The 18,075-nt window shown below is 38.8% G+C and overlaps 1 protein-coding gene across 1 annotated transcript in view; it reads right to left on the bottom strand.

The window, feature by feature from the left end:
• ADGRV1 (adhesion G protein-coupled receptor V1) overlaps positions 1-18,075 on the bottom strand; it is a gene marked incomplete at both ends in the record, with an annotated part of 566,633 nt that overhangs the window by 8,219 nt on the left and 540,339 nt on the right. The window contains 2 exons of the mRNA XM_080707128.1: positions 2,754-2,931; positions 7,323-7,514. Of these exons, the coding sequence (XP_080563254.1) occupies positions 2,754-2,931; positions 7,323-7,514 (370 nt within the window). The remainder of the gene's footprint in view (positions 1-2,753; positions 2,932-7,322; positions 7,515-18,075) is intronic.

The following is an 18,075-nucleotide window of genomic DNA, read 5'->3' as shown; positions in this document are numbered from 1 at the left end:
AGCTGCTCTCAGATGAACCCACCACTCGGTGTGCTCCAGAAACACCAGGTTGAATGAAGTGAAGCAGGTCTCTTTGGATTGGTAGAGCTGATAAAATGGTAATCTGAATTATGAATCTCTGCCATTACACACGTATACTTGGTCAAGGTACTCTAGGAGTGACTGTAAGTAGCTTTTTTTTTTTTTTTTTGGTGGTTCTGGGGTTCCTGGAAGCCCTTCTACCTCCGGGCTACACTCCCAGACCTATTTTATATTTTTGAGACAGGGTCTCTTACGCCAGCGTGGCTGGCTTCGAACCCGCGCGATCCTCCTGTCTCCGCCTCCCAAGTGCGGGGATTACAAGCGTGCGCCACCACGCCCGGCTGTAAGTAGCTTAAGAAGGCATCTGCTGAAACCCAACTGCAGAGCTCTCGTGGGTTCCTGACTGCAGGGGAACCACCTGGCTAGCCTCCCGCCACCCAGCTCCTGTCTCCCTCTTCTCCATAGTGTTACTTCTCCCCAAACAGGCGGCACATTGTTAAACCTCTGTACTTTGACTCATTCTGTTCTCTCAGTTTATAATGCCCTCCCTCCATTCCATACCTTTTTAGAACCTACATATTCCCGAAGAATCCAACGAGAAAGTTCCCACCTTGATCTCCTCAATAACATACAACTCTCTGCATCACTAATTTTATTCTTCCTTACCTCATGTTTGTAGTCCTCCTACCAAGCTCCAAGTTTCATTCATTCATTCATTCATTCATTCATTCATTCATTATTTCTCCACAGTTTCTACCATGGTTTTATTTACATAAAGCACTATTGTAAATGAAGGGTCAGTTCTGATTTGTTTCTGTGGGATTTGCTATTCTTAACAGGACTGGTGAAATACCGTGACATTCTGGTTGAGAGGACGGAACAAAAGCCAGGGGGCCTTGATGTGCTCTGTGGAGTCATCATTGTTAATCACCTGAAGATGGGCAAATTGAAAGATGTGAGATATAAAAATATGATGTTATTCCTAGGAAGTTTTTATAAGTCTTAATATATAATGTAACTTTTTTTTACAACGATAAAAAGTTCCAGCAAAACAATATACTTTATGGGCTAATAATCAAACTGTAATATAATGAAATTGATTTTTTTTGTTGTTGGTACCGGGATTGAACCCAGGGACATTCTATCTATGAACTCTACCCCCAGCCCTTTTTATTTTTATATTGAGAGACAGTTGGACTAAGTTACTGAGGCAGTCCTCGAACCTGTGATCCTTCTGTTTTAGCCTCCCAAGTACTGAGATGACAATCATGTACCATCACACTCGGCCTGAAATACACTTTTGAATAAATATTTAAATAAGTTCATTTGAGCATGGACTTATCTTCTTGCTTGCTTGAATATCTAGGAATTAAATGTTCCCTGGTGGGTTTGGGTGTAGCCTGGAGTAGAACATTTGCATAGTATGTGCAAGGCCCTGGGTTCAATCCCTAGCACCAATGAAAAGAAACTCTACAATAAAATTTCACTGGAATTTTTTATAACAGTTGACGGTTTGACATTTTTCTCAGGGAAAAATGTTTAAACTGCATATAGGCCAGGAATGGTGGTATACTCTTGGAATCCCAGTACTTGAGAGGCTAAAACAGGAGGATTGTAGGTTTGAGGACAGCCTCATCAAGTAATGAGACTCTAAGCAACCAAACAAGATGCTATTTCAAAACAAAAAAAAAATAAATAAAAAGGGTTGGGGTGTAGTTCAGAGGTACAATGCCTTCATATAGGACTTGAAGATACCTGAAATTATTTTATGATCATCTTTTAACATTAAAATAAATTTTTGACAAATAAAGCATCTATCATATCTATCCTATTAATGTAGATTTCAAGACACTAGAAAAATAATATTAACTATTTTCTCTGGGAGCATCTGGGTTTCCGATGATCCTTTGTGTGACTTAGAATATTTCCAGCATCACCTGCAGATGAATTGGGGTCTAGAGAACTATATTCCTCTTCTCTGTAAGAGCTACTCATTGGGGTCACAGGTTGAGTGGGATTGACCATATACACATAAAGTCAATGAAATACAGTATTCACATGACACTTTGAAACTAAGGAATTGCACATTGCTCATTATGTTGCCTTTGGACATTTCTGCTTGTAAAATACTCTATAAGAAAAGCAGGGCATGGTTGTACAGGCCTGCAATCCCAGTACTTGGGAGACTGAGATAGGAGGATCACAGGTTTGAGGACAACCTCAGCAACTGGCAAGGCTCATCAACCTAGCGAGATCCTGTTTCCAAATAAGAAATAAAATCAGGCTAGCAGGTGTAGCTTGAAGGTAGAATGCCTCTGGGTTCAATCCACAGTAACACACACACACACACACACACACACACACACACACACACAGGAGTCTCTTTGGCAGTTCAGAGGCAAAGCTCTCTCAGTGAGATCTCTACCAACTGTCTCACACTGAATTTTACTTAATAGGATCTTGTTCTAGTAAGATTCCAGGACAGAGATGTGTGCATTTCAAGTCTGTCTTTTTCTTTCTTCAAAGAAAACTGTAAATTATTTTCAGTTTGTGTTATGTTTGGTGCCAAGAACAAAATATCCTGGCATTTTTCTAGGATTAGAGATGGGTCATGAGAATCAGGATATGCTAAGGGTGACTGGTGATACTTTTGAAAAATCATGAGAAGAGGATACAAATCATATCTTAGCAAAATTGCTGACTTCTCTTGCAGTTTGTGGGTTCATACATACCAGTTTTTAATGCAAATATCAAGTCATCAAACTCCTGGGACTCCTCATCAGCTATCAGTGACCCCTGGCCATATCCTGCAGGAGAAGGGAACGTGGTGCCATTTTGTGGACTTGTCTTTAAATCAGGGCTGGCTTGACTGGCTTGTTGGATGGATCCTCTCTCCCAGTCAGGTGGTACCTTTTAGGGTTAGGGTAGGGGGAAAAGAAACCATAATATGAATGCATACACATTTACTTTGAGTAGCATGTAAAATTTATATCTATATCTTTTTACAGAGCTGATAAAAGGGCTATTTGTTTTAAAATTAAGACATTTAACCAGGTATGGTGGCATATGCTTATAATCCCAGCATTTGGGAGGCTAAGACAGGAGTATTGTGGTTCTCGAACAGCCTCAGCTACTTAGTGAGGCTCTTTGCAACTCGGTAAGACCCTATTTCAAAATAAAGAATAAAAATTAGGGCTGGGGGGTGTAGCTTGGAAATAGAATGCCCCTGGGTTCCATCCTCAGTAGCACACACACAAAAAAAATTAAGATATTTAATTTCATCATTATTTGTTGGAAATAAAAGAATCTAATCTGGTGATTTTAAACAATTTCTGTATTAAAATTACATATAGATTTCTATTGTTTCATGTGTGGAAACAATTTTTAAAAATTCACTAGGTACACTTTATTTTTTGTAAAATGGGTATAAAACTGTTCAATATAAGAAATGGAGAAAACTTCTAACCCTTACCCTAAAATACCACATTTTCAGCTGGGCATAGTGACGCATGTTTGAAATCCCAGTAATTGGGAGGCTGAGACAGGAGGGTCACAGGTTTGCAGTCAGTCTCAGCTACTTAGTGAGACCCTCCACAACTTAGTGAAACCCTGTTTCAAAATAAAGAGTAAAAATAGCGCCGGGCATGGTGACGCATGCTTGTAATCCCTGCGCTTGGGAGGCAGAGACAGGAGGATCTCACAGGTTTGAAGCCAGCCTCTCTGGCTTAAGAGACCCTGTTTCCAAAAAAAAAAAAAAAAAAAAATAGATCTGGGAGTATAGCCCTGAGGTGGAAGGGTTTCCAGGAACCCCAGTACCACACACACAAAAAAAATAGGACTGGGGTATAGCTTAGAGTTAGGGAGGGGGAGGGAATGGGATGGGGACTGGATGAGGGCTAATTGGATGATGTGTGCTTGTATATCCTCTCAAGTCTTGTATTCCAATATGATATATGATTACAATGCACCAATAAAAATAAATTAAAAAAAAGAATGCCTCTGATTTAATTCCTAGTACTGCAAAAACAAACAAACAACATCAACAACAAATACATTTTAGCCAGGCAGTGGCGCATGAATGTAATCCCAGTGTTTGGGAGGCTGAGGTAGGAGGATCTCAGGTTCAACACCAGTGCATAGTAATTTATTGAGACCCTGTTTCAAATTAAACAATGTAAAAATGTACTAATTTCAACCTCAATAATATGTATAAGTGGGGAGGGAAATGCTGTGTATGTATATATTTCTATCACTTTGAACCTCAATATTATGTATAATTACAATCCAGCAATAAAAGCATTAAGACAAGTATTAAAATCAAAGTATAAATTGGGCTTCATAAAAATGTAAAGCTCTGGCCAGGCGTGGCAGCGCATGCTTGTAATCCCCGGGCTTGGGAGGCTGAGACAGGAGGATCGCACAGTTTCGAAGCCAGCCTCAGCTACTTAGTGACGCTCTCAGCAACTTAGTGAGACCCTGTTTCCAAATAAAATAAAATAAAATAAAAAAGATCTGGGAGTATAGCCCGGAGGTAGAAAGCCTCTGGGTTCCACCCCCAGCACCACCAAATAAATGTAAAGCTCTGTTCCATGAAATGCACGTCTAAGAAAATGAAAAGCGGGATGCTGACTAGAAGACCGTGTCCTTCATCAAGATCCTTTATTCTGTTTAAGATTCTTTGCTTAGCCCCTGGTTGTTAATGTGTTTTGTTCTTGCATTCTATAATTGTATTTGTTTTCCTCTAATGTTCCAGTCTCTTATCCATTTTCAGTTGATTTTGCTCAACTTTTGATTATGGAACCCTTCAAACAATGAAAAGAAAATGGAAGAGTATAGTAAACCCATATAAGCTCCCCCCGAAATAAATAAATAAAATAATAAATAAATAAATAAATAAATAAATAAATCAAAGCTAGGGGCATAGCTCAGTGATAGAAAGCTCTCGGGTTTAATTCTCAGCATCTAAATAAATAAATAAGCAAGCAAACAAATAAATAAAAATAAAACACCATATTTTAAACATATTCAATTGGAAAAAAAAAGATCTTTCCAAGCCTCTTCTTGTTTTTGATTATGTAATTAAAAGTTAAATTCTACTGAAATGTTCCTACGCATTCGTGTTCCTCTAGGTTACTGGCAAAGGACTCCTTAATCCTTTCTTTCCGGGGCTTTTCCTCCTCTGTGAGGCTTTTTAGAATGTAGACAGTCTCTCCTTGACAGCTGGATCCAGGCCAATTCCAAGCCTCCGAGGAATGCAGAGCACACTTTCAACTATGCGGTTGCGCAATGCCCCAACTGAACACTAGAGCTCCGGCTCCAGCCCAGGAATTGGATGGTCACAGCTGCTGCTGACCATGACAAGATTTTCGGAGAGATGGCAGGGACATTTTATACTGCAAAAAGTGACCAGAGGATTTCAGAAATAAACTTGAGAGGAGAAGATAAAACCTTAAAAAAAATAGTCAATATAAAGTTGAATATCTAGCCCAGTACTACTCAATAGAATTTTTTTTCCATCATGACTCAAATAATTTGTATTTCCACTCTTCAGTACCTGCTGGTATTAGACACATATCATTGTTGAGCACATAAAATGTGATCGGGGGGGGGGTGAAACTATAATGCACCAATAAAAGTATAAAAACAAAATATGGCCGGGTGTGGTGACACACGCTTGTAATCCCAGCATTCAGGAGGCGGAGACTGGAGGATCACAGTTCATGGCAGCCTCAGCTACTTAGGGAGGCCCTTCACAACTCAGTGAGACCCTGTTTCAAAAACTAAAAAGACTAAAACATAGGACTGGGGATATAGCTCAGAGGTAGAATGCTCCTGGGTTCCACTCCCCGGTACTGCAAAATAATAAATAAATAAATAAATAAATAAATAAATAAATAAATAAATAAGATAAGATAAAAATAATTGGGCTGGAAATGTAGCTCAGAGGTAGAATGTCCCTGGGTTCCATTACCAGTAGCAAAAAAAAAAAAAAAAAAAAAAAAAAAAATGTGGTCAGGGTGATGGAGGAACTGAATCTTTTATGCTTTAAACTTTAGTTAAAGCTGGGCACTGTGGTTTATACCTAAAAACCCAGCACTTGGGAGGTTACAACAGGACCACAGGTGTGAGGCCAGTCTCAGAAATCTAGTTAGAGCAACACTGTGAGACCCTGTTTCCAAACAAAAAATAATATAAGACTTAGGTTATAGCTCAGAGGTAGAATTCCCCGGGTTCTATCCCCAGCATCATCCCCCAATATATTTTTAGTTAAAATTTCGTTTCATGTAACTAATGTTTATTGTATTGGACAGTTCATATTTAGACCAAAAGAAGGGGAGCACAGAAGCATCTTCAGACCTGTCATTCTATCATTTAAGTGGAAAGCAGTTTCAGCTTATTTTCTTTTCACTGAGTGTTTCTTGGAATTACAGTAGTGAGTTGAGATGCTTAGAGAAAAAGGACCGTGAAAGCGATTTTAGGATTTAAATGTCACCTAGCATCATTTATCCTGCACTCTTTAGGAGATAGAATAAATAGTATTTTATAAAGTGTGTGTGTGTGTGTGTGTGTGTGTGTGTGTGTGTGTGTGTGTGTGTTTTACCAGGGATTGAAACCGGAGGCATTCTACCTCCAAGCTACATGCCACCCAGCACCCCCCTTTTTTTTTTGCGTGTTTGGGGATGGAACCCAGGGGCATTCAACCTACGAGCTATACCCCTTTCCCTATTTTTATTCTTTATTTTGAAACAGGGTCTCACTAAGTTGCAGAGGGCCTCACTAAGTAGCTGAAGCTGTCCGTGAACCGCAATCCTCCAGTCTCAGCCTCCCGAATGCTGGGATGACAAGCGTGCGCCACCATACCCAGCTTTTTTTTTTTTTTTACTTTTTGAAACAGGGTATTTCTAGGGTGCTGAGAATCTCACTAAGTTGCTGAGACTAGCTTTGAACATGGTCTTCCTGTCTCAGCCTCCCAAGCACTGGAATTACAGGCATGCGCCACCACATCTGACTTAATACAAACCATTTCTTAAGGCAGATTCAGTCACTTCCAAGTGAAATTAGAAAGATTTTGAAGAAGGAAATGTCAAATTTTGCTCTGTCTGATTTTCTAATATTTCCTGCTGGTCAAGATAGCTCCCTGGGTAGGGAATACAAAGCACTGGACAGCAAGTATAATACAACATTATGGAAAGCAGGGACCACCGCAGAGGATGTCAATAGGTAAAGGATTTAAAAGCCACCCAGCATTATTTATCCTGAGCTCTTTAGGAGATAGAGAGGCTGTAGGGGGGCGGGCGCACCTCTTCCATGGCACTGATGAGATTCTGGGTGGACTTGCTGATTTCGCCTCCAGCAGGGGGCATCCCGCTGCCCGGTGTGAAGAAGGCGGTGCTGGGTCCTGGGTGGCCATTCATTTCCACTGTGTAACTGGCCTTCATAGGGCAACACGTTTGGTTGTGTAAAATGAAATAGACCACGAAAACATAAAGGCCCTGCAAAATAAACAAACAATCGTTAGCATGTCAGAGGAAATTCTGCTATCACACTGGTGTACATAGAATTGATTTGCTACAAGTATTCTCCAAATTCCACCCAAAGCTGAGCATCCCAGAACAGTCTTACAAGAGGCCACTCTAGAGTCAAATGTCATAAAACAGTTCATCGATGCCACTGAGGAAAAATGACCTTTCACTAACAAATCATTTTTTGGTTAAAACTCTGAATTTAGCCCTACTAATACATAAAAGCAGACTTGCATAAGTATATCTGATTATCTGTGTACATTTCGTTTTAGAAAGCAAACCTGTTGTTTTCTAAAAATAAAAAAAAAACAAGCTAAAATCCTACCACCTTTTTCATCTATTTCATTTATTCTTATTTTTTCCTTATGGGGGTTGAAATATGATACTAAATGTTCTATTTGTGTCGTAGATATTTGGAAACGTGGCACTGACCAAAGGTCCCTGGTTTCTTTAGTGTATCTCACCTACTTATCTTATTTGGAAAGAGAATCACTGGGTAGGGACTCAGAGAATTTCCTTGGATTGCTTAATATTTAGCATGCCATACTTCCCAGTACATGTTACTGAAGAATAATAAAGCTATCTTGTGTATGCTTCAAGAGCTGCTGGCCCTTTAAATTCTTTTGCAACCCAGTCAGACCCTCCACAATGACTCTGCTCCATCACAGAGAGCAACTCACATTTCCATACACTAACGCCTTCGTAATTCCTACAAGGAGTCTACTGTACATTTGCCATGGTGCTTCTAGAAAGTTTGTTAATTTTGACCTTTATGCTCAGCCAATACATATGTCAAACTGTGCCTTTTGTATCTGTTCATTCTGGTGTATTTAAGTTTCAAATACAAGATTCTTAAATTAATCACAAAAATAAAATCAAGATACCCAGTTAATTAAAGAATTAAACAAGTTAACATCAAGATTTTTCAGAAAACATGAGTATCTTTATCTTGTGAAATCTCTACACTCCCGTGGTTCCTAACATTTCTAGGAGTACAGAATCAATATATCTGTAAACTTGAAACGTGTGTGTGTATGTGTATGTGTGTGTATGTGTGTATGTGTGCATGTGTATGCATGTGTGTATGTGTGCATGTGTGTATGTATGTGTGTATGTGTGTATATGTGTGTATGTGTATGTGTGTATATGTGTATGTGTGCATGTGTATGTGTGTATATGTGTATATGTGTATGTGTGTATGTGTATGTGTGCATGTGTATGTGTGTATATGTGTGTATGTGTGTATGTGTGCATGTGTATGCATGTGTGTATGTGTGCATGTGTGTATGTATGTGTGTATTTGTGTATATGTGTGTATATGTGTGCATGTGTGTGTGTATGTGTATATGTGTATGTGTGTATATGTGTGTATGTGTGTATATATGTGTATATTGTGTATGTGTGTATGTGTGTATGTATGTGTATATTGTGTGTGTGTGTGTGTGTGTGTGTGTGTGTGTGTGTGTATGTGTGTTAGTGGTACTGGAGTCTGAAACCAGAAACCTCCATACAATATGCATGTGCTGTCTCATGGGGATCTACATCCCTGCTCCATGAGCTAGAAACTTTCATCTACAGGTATAAATGGCAAAAATCTCTTAGAAAGTACACAGGACCCAAGAATTACAAACAACTTTTATGTAAAATAAAATTAGAGGATAGCCCACATAATATGCATGATGGTATTTTATTTCTGCTGCCATTTCTAAAAGACTGAGAGAGTTTAAGCCTTTCTCTTCTTTCTATTGGAATGATTCCTTCTTGGGTTGGGTTGGCATCTAATTTGTATAATTTAAAAATATGTTTCAAAATCAGTGGTGAATCTGTTAATACATATATATTTTTTTTTCTCATACTGGGGATGGAAACCAGGGGCATTCTACCTCCGAGATACACCCCCATCCCTATATTTTATTCTTTATTTTTTGAAACAGGGTCTCACTGAATTGCAAAGGGCCTCACTAAGTAGCTGAGGCTGGCTGCGAACCGTGATCCTCCGGTCTCAGCCTCCCGAATGCTGGGATTACAAGCGTGTGCTATCTCGCCTGGCTCTCTATTAAACTATTTTCAAAAGCAATTTCTCTAATCACCATCTAAAAGTAAATGGAAACACTTATTTCCTTTTGTATTAGGTCTGTTAGCTTTTTTTTTGAATCAACATACTATTCTAAATTATGTTGGGCGAGCGAGTTAGTTTCATGTTCAAATGACCTTGTGAACATTAGCAGAGACAAATCTTCCTGAAAACACTCATATGATTCCAAAATTTTTCTTGTCCAACTAACTTTTCACATGGCTGTGACCTAATTACATTGGCCGCAGCAACAGACAAAACAGGGAAAAAAATTAAACTGTCAGCCTTAGAAACTGTTCAAATGTTCCTCATTTACTTCAGGATTTCTCTAAGTGTTGTGAAGCAATAGAATAACCGCTAGATCAGGAAACAAAAGCTGTGCTTTAAAACTCATCCCTAAGGACCCATTTGTTAAAACTGCACATTCTCCCTTGTTTGTTTTTATATCTGGCCTTTTGTGCTCCGGGACAGGAACTGCTTGCTGAAAATAACTTGCATGTGAAAACTATGGTTTTTTTTTTTCTTAAAAGCATAGAAATATACAGTAAATATTTTGAAACTTTTAGATGTACCCCAGGAAACACAAACACCATTAAAATGGAAAGGAAAGAATGTTTAAATGCAGATTATATGACATTTGCCTGTGTCCAGCCCAGGCTGGGCAAATATAGAAAAAGGACCTTCATTATCCAAAGTACTCAGCTGTGGAGGTTTCTGACCTCAGACTAAAAACAAATTCCCATTTCAAATACTGCATGCTAAATCTCAGGCTTTCTTCTGTGTGTAGATCTGTAAAGGAATTTTGTGTGTATGCGTGGGGGTGGGAGTACTGAGGATTGAACTCAGGGGTAGTCTACCTCTTAGGTACACCCCTAGGTCTGATGTATGTATGTATATATGTATGCATGCATGTATGTATGTATGTATGTATGTATTTTTCAGTACTGGGGATGGAACCCAGGGGCATTCTACCTCCCAGCTACACCCCCAGCTCTATTTTTTATTCTTTATTTTGAAACAGGGTCTCACTGAGTTGCAAAGGACCTCACTAAGTAGCTGAGGCTGTCCTTGAATGCGATCCTCCTGTCTCAGCCTCCCAAATGCTGGGATTGCAAGCATTCACCAATACAGCCCAGATATTTATTTTATTTTTGAAACAGGATTTTGGTAAGCTACCATATGCTGTCCTCCTGTCTCAGACCCTCAAGAACTGGCATTATAGGCCTGCACAACCATGCCTGGCTTGAAAAGGAATTTTATGAGAGAATCTAGAATCTCACTTATTCAGTCTAATAATGTTGATACCCAATTTGTGCATTGCCAGGCACTGAGAAGCAGGGATAAAACCTTTGGCTTCTGCTCTCAAGTTATTCATAAATACAACAATATCCTGCTAAATAATAGGTTAATTGTTTTTAGAAGCAAGAATATATATATGTATATATATATACATATATATATTCTTGCTTCTAATATATAAATATATATATAAATAAAATATAAATAAAAAATATATATTCTTGTACATATATACATATATATACACACATATATATAAAGCCCACACACATATAGAAATATATCCCTCTGCATCCTATCTTTTACTGAGTGAAAACTGACAAGGAAGAGAATTCTTTCTCAGCTTTGCTGCTTTATTTTGCTAATCTTCCTATGACAGTCATGAAAAACACTTTCAAAAGTCTGTAGTTAGCTAGGCATGGTGGCACATGCTTATAATCCCAGTAATTGGGAAGCTGAGACACGAGAATCACAGGTTCAGAGCCAGCCTCAGCAACTTAGTGAGGCCCTCTGCAACTTAGTGAGACCCTTTTTCTAAATAATAAAATAAAATGGTTGGAGATGTAGCTCAGAGATAGATTACCCTTGAGTTCAATCCCCAGTACCATAAAAATAAAACAAAACAAAAATCTTTAGTTAGGCTATATTGGATTGACCATATCCACCATGACTGACTGACTGGCTTCCTTTCCTTCCTTCCTTCCTTCCTTCCTTCCTTCCTTCCTTCCTTCCTTCCTTCCTTCCTTTCCCCTCTTTCTCTTTCTGTCTGTACTGGGGATTGAACCCATGACCTTGCGTATGCTACAGAAGTGCTCTGCCACTGAGCTACATCCCAAATCCTTTTTCACTTTGTATTTTGAGAAAAGAGTCTCACGAAGTTGCTCAGGCTGGTCTCAAACTTGCAATTCTTCTGCCTTAGCCTCTTGAGTAGCTGGGATTACAGGCCTGTGCCACCGCACCCAGAAAGTCTGTATTTATTTATTTATTATCTATTTGTTTATTTGCTTTGACTTGGGAATTTAAATTTATTAGCAAACATTCAGTGAGACACAAGCGAAATTATAATAGTCCAAAAAATTGCAAATGCTCTTAACATCATTAAGGAGTAAAATAAACTCAGGAGATTTGGGATGCTATATAAATAATTTCTATAAACTTCTTGTTAAGTTAACAAGAAGTGGTAGCAGGGGAGACATGGATAAAACGGAAAGGTCAAGCTGGGTGTGGTAGCGCACACCTGTAATCCCAGTACTTGGGGGGCTGACTCAGGAGGATTGCAGGTTTGAGGCCAGCCTCAGCTACTTAGTGAGGCCCTCCACAACTTAATGAGACCCTGTTTCAAAATAAAGAATAAAAAGTAGAACTCGGGGTGTATCTGGGAGGTAGAATGCTCCTGGGTTCAATCCCCACTACTGAAAAAAAAATAAAAATAAAAAATAGGAAGACGATTCAGTTGTGATTCTTCTGCAATCTTTCTGGAAGTTCTCTAACACTTAACAGCTTCTGGTTGAGAAACACCTAAGGTTTCAGTTGACTTTTCCAAATCAATATCAAGCCCGGAGATGTCATTTTCTTTGGAGACAACGCTAAATAAGGTACTCAGAAAAATGGCATCTCTACTAGAATGAGGCTCTCTGCAGCTCAAAAATTTTAAGTATTGGATGAAAAGAGAGAAAGAATGACTTCCATAACACAGCAAACACGTAGAAAGTGAGAAGTCATGAAAAAGATTAAATTCCTGCTTCTCTCATACCTACCTACCTACCAAAAAAAGTAGTGCAGAAATCCATATTTGTCTTTAAAAACTCTGCAATTTGGATGAAACCCACTGAAAGTGTTGGCTCACTGTTTCATTTTTCCATTGGTAGTATGGTCTCTGGCAAGAAGTAGGAGCTTATAAAGTATGTGCTAAATACGAGACTCTGGCTTTAAGGTTTCATCGGTGGCAGAGAGTAGAAAGGGGTGGAGCCAGAATGGTCCGATCTGAGGCAGGCGCTGGTCTAGTCCTCTAATTCTTTCCTAAGCACGGCTAGGTGACTCAGGAGTTGTTCAGTGCAACTCTTGTTCTGGCTCAGTTTTTTCTACTGCAGGGAGGGAAAGGCAACCCTCCTGGCTGGGTGTCTGTTCCCCTGGCTTAGCGTCTCTGTGGAGGTGTGGCTGCTTTGGGCTGAGCTCTCAGGTGATTTCCTGGCTGTCTGGCTCTCCTCCTGGGGCTGGGGTTGCAAACAGCTGCTGCTCTTTAGTGTGGCTCCTTCTTCTTCTTTTTTTTTTTTTTGTTTCTTTTTCTTTTTCTTTTTCTAACATTTTTTTTATTGAACATAAATAGTATACATTTAAACTATATTTGGTGCCCTCTCCCCCTCCCCCGCCCCCGTTTTCCCTTCCCCCCCTCCCACCAATGGTTGTCCAGGTTAACCATGTCTTATTCATAATTTTACATATGATCAGGTATAAACCCTCATTATTTAAGATCAGCCTTCTCATCAAAGGAAACTATCAATAACCTAAAGAGGAAGCCTACAGAATGGGAAAGGATCTTTACCAGCCACCATTCTGATAGGGGGCTAATATCCAGAATATACAAAGAGCTCAAAAGACTCTACACTAGTGTGGCTCCTTCTTAAAGGGCTTTCTGCCCTGGCCATCCCCTTGGCAGACAGCCCTGGGAAGTCTCTGCGCTTCCTTGTTTCTGACTTCGAGCTGCTCTAAGGCTGCTGACCTGCGGCCCTTTTGCAACTCCAGTGACTTATCAGCAAAGACAATGGATTTCACCCCAATGACAGAGTTACATTTTTTTTTTTTTTTGGTATGTGAGAAGTAGGAATTTCATCTTTGCTTCATCTTTTAAACTGTTCTCATGATTTATATTTAAAGTTGCTTTTGTTAATGGTCCTGTTTATAATAAGAATGTATACTCTTACCTATACACTAAATATACAGAGAAATAATATTCAAGAAAGCAATCGAGTTCATCTTGATAGCTGCTGGCTAGTAAGCACAGTTGAAATACTCAGAAACCGTGCAAGAAAATATTACTCGAATGCTTTAAAACATTTAGATGGATTAAATAATTATTAATATCCACCCCAAATTATGTCAGCTTCTTCCATCATCCTAACTTAAAGGAGATGATCTACTCAGAACTAGCAGAATTCAAAAAGAAAGAAGTCTGCTGGTCTCAGTCATATTGATGGATAAGTCTCTGGGTAGCAGCAGGGTTTCACTTTTTAGATTTAGATAGATATCTATTTTAAATTTCATGATTCTTAGTTTTTCTTTCAAAAATACCCTGTGTAGAGATAACATTTTCTTCCTTTTATACAACCAAGATTTCTCCATGCAATTTAAGAGCATTTTCTCTGTGTGTCACTTATGAGCATGAGAAACATGTGGTCAGAGTTCTCGTTGTTATAAATATTCATGAATCAGAAGATAATTATTCAGTCATGCTTCAGTAATCTCATTGCCAGATGACACAGTTCCCGGGTGTAGCTTCGCCTTTCCAGACTTATTTTACAGTGCTTTGTCTCCAGATTTGAGACACTATGTTCTTCATGTTTCTGGAGGTTTCAAAACGTGGAGCACGGATCAGACATGACGTTACTTATCAGTTGCCAGACTCGCTCCCCCCTCCCACGATAGAAAGAAGTGAAATTAAGTTTTCTTAAAGTCACAAGAAATCACAACTTTTGACCCCATGCTTTGAGGATTTCTATATTAGAAAAATTTCTGAAGTACAAATCAAGGTGGGTGGTAGGACTAAGGGGTAGAGAGGATTGCAGGTGGTCTAAGAGTACTATAACAGGACTAAAATATAGAAGCCGGGCATGGTGGCACATGCCATAATTCTAGTACTTAGGAGGCTGAGATAGGAGTGACCCAGGATCAAGGCCAGCCTCAGCAATTTAATGAGACCCTCGGCAACTTAGGAGATCCTGTTTTAAAATAAAAAATCAAGTTCTGGGGATTTGGCTCATAAGTAGAATATCCCTGGGTTCAGACCAGTACAAAGGAAAAAAATTTACAAAAGGAAAAGAACATAGAATGGATTTGAAATCTGAGAATAATTTTTAAAAAGATTTCAGCTTGAAAAACGAGAAGATAACTGAGTTAGAATGAGCTTTGAATAAGAAGAGTAATTCTATAAAAATACCAAATTGTACCGTCATTATTTAAATCGTCTCCTAAGTACTTTAAAACATGGTTTTCATCAGGCCCCTTTATGTTGCATTTGAAGACAAGGCTTTAAAGATGAGCGCTCAGCTTTGCTACTGAGTCATTCTATGGAGAAAGCTCACTCATCTGGACAGTGATGGGTGTCACCCACGCAGAAGCATGATGATGATGATGATGAAAGCCGAGAACTGAACGGCCCAGTGCCGGCAGAAAGAAGAGACGGCTTTGTTGTAGAAGCTAAATTAAATTCGACACGTGTTTGAAGTGAGCCTATGTAAGAGACTTAGTACCACCCTGGCGGTGAGCAGAGACGGCAAGGTTAGAGATGTCTGTGGGAGGCACAGCTGAAGCCAGAGGGACACAGGAATTTCTTAAGGAAGACACTCTATGGAGAAAAGCCAAGTGTGCAGGATTAAGTACAGCTGGAGGACAAACACAGGAAGAATGACCAGTGAGGTAAACATGGAACACCGAACTGGTCCAGCAAGTCGGATAAAAGGACAGCCACGGCTATGTCAGGAAGGCCTTGTTCCCGAAGGGTGAGGCAGCCTATGTGTCACAGAGACATTGAGGAGACAGAGAAAGAGTTGAGTGTTTCAGATACAACTGAGGCCTTTAGAGAAAAAAAACAAAACAACAACAACAAAAAATCAATTACAGTGTAGACACTGGTGAGAATGGACTAAAATGTGCAGTACATAGTAGTGTCGAAGAAAAGGTATCCTGGGGTTAACAGCATAACCCTGACTCGTGATATTAGATCCGCCAGTTTGTTTACTCTAGTTGACAATTAGCAAGAGTGTTTTACTTCTATACCCACTTCATTAATTCTATACCCACTTTATTATTTTGGTACTAGAGATTGAAAGCAAGGGCATTCTACTTCTGAGTTAAAGCCCAGCTCTTTTCTTTTCTTTTCTTTTCTTTTCTTTTCTTTTCTTTTCTTTTCTTTTCTTTTCTTTTCTTTTCTTTTAGTTTGTTTGATCTGAAACAGAGTTTCACTAGGTTGCTGAGTGTCCTGTTACATTGATGAGGCTGGTCTTGAATTGGCGATCCTTGTGTTTCATCCTCCTAAGTACAGGGATCATAGGTGTGTACTACCATGCCTGGATCATTATTTTACTTACTCAAAGCAAAATAAACAAAAAAAAACCTGTAGTACAGAGTTTAATTTCTTTATATTACAAAAATGAATCAAGTGTTCCATCTTTGAAAAGAGTTACTGAACATACAATGCACATCTCACATTATCTGCAATACATGACAAATGAGGCTGTGACTTCCTGTACATTTTACATCTTATTTGACATTAACATCCTTTCTGAAGATGCCCAATTTTGGTATTCCGATTTTTTTCCTGTCCCCCATGTTGCTGATGGCAGTCAGCGAAAGAGAGATACTGGGCATCTAAATCTTTGACATTACTTTTTTTGTGTGTGTGTGGTACTGGGGGTGGAATCCAGGGGCTTTTCTACCCCCAGGCTATACTCCCAGATCTATTTTTTATACTTTATTTGGAAACAGGGTCTCACTAAGTTGCTGAGAGCCTCACTAAGTAGCTGAGGCTGGCTTCAAACCTGTGCAATCCTCCTGTCTTTGCATCTCAGGTGATGGGATTACACCACCCCCGGATTACATTGCTTTTAAAAGAAAAAAAAATCTAGTAAACTTTACAAGATACTATGGTTTTCATAAAAATGTACTTAATTCAATATAAAAGATGACCTAAATGGCTTTGTTTTAGAAATATTCTCATATGAGTCAATTCCAAACAATGATATAATCCATGCAGATGTGAGTGTGTGTGTGTGTGTGTGTGTGTGTGTTACTGAAGATAGAACCTAGGGTCATTCTACTTCTGAGATACACTCCCAGTCCTATTTTATTTTAATTTTGAAACAGGGTCTCAGTAGATTGATGAGAATCTCACTCACTACTTGCTAAAACTTTTCTCAAATCTGTGATCCTCCTGTCTCAGCTTTTAAAGTACTAGTTTTACAGGCATGTGCCACCAAGCCCGGCTACATGTAGACCTTTACAGGAATATGTAATACCATACACTATGCTTTGCTGTGTACAAATTATGTCCTGAGAAGATAAAATGTTTATCAGTACAACTGGTGAAATTGGCAAATTCTGGGAAGTCTCACCAGCAGATAAATATTTCTCACACTTCTTGTAATCTTTGAATGTATAGATTTTAGAAAATACAGCATTTAATTAGAAATAAATAATAATTTCTGATATTAAGAATATATATATTGTGAAAATATTATTTCTTATTTTCGTTACATTCTCTTCTGATGATAAACAGTTTGTTTTGTAGGGACAAGTCATTTAATATCGTTTTGTTGTGATATTCTTAAGAAATCAAGAGTAGCTGGGTGTGGTGGCATACACTTGTAATCCCAGCATTTGGGAGGCTGAGACCGGAGGATTGCAGTTCACGGACAGCCTCAGCTACTTAGTGAGGCCCTCTGCAACTCAGTGAGACCCTGTTTCCAGACAAAGAATAAAAAATAGGGCAGGGGGTATTGCTTGGAGGTCAAATGCCCCTGGGTTCTATCCCCAGATCCTCAAAAAAAAAAAAAAAATCAAGAGCAGCAGGATTTCTCTGGCAATGTTTAATACAATAGTTGATTTACTAGCAAAACTCTAAAATATATGAATATTTTAATTAAAAATAAATATTTAAAAACAATCTAAGTTCCTATTTACTGTGGAAATGGAAAAGAATACAGAGAAGCCAAAAATATTTTATACCAAATCTTAACACTCAGAAATAACTACTCAATTTTGGATATATATTTTCTGAAAACTACAATTTCTGGACAAGTCCCCACCCCCAAGCCCATTAATTATATAAGAACATGTTTTCATATGTAAGTGGGTTTTTTTGGACTAAGAACCTGGAGCTTGGATCATAGTTGGGCAATTGCTGGGGAAACCTCAGATTCTATTTTGCCTGTGAACAGTTTTGTT

Source organism: Muscardinus avellanarius (assembly GCF_963383645.1).
Source record: "Muscardinus avellanarius genome assembly, chromosome: 1".
NCBI lineage: Eukaryota > Metazoa > Chordata > Mammalia > Rodentia > Gliridae > Muscardinus > Muscardinus avellanarius.
This window is presented reverse-complemented; position numbering and strand designations above follow the sequence as displayed.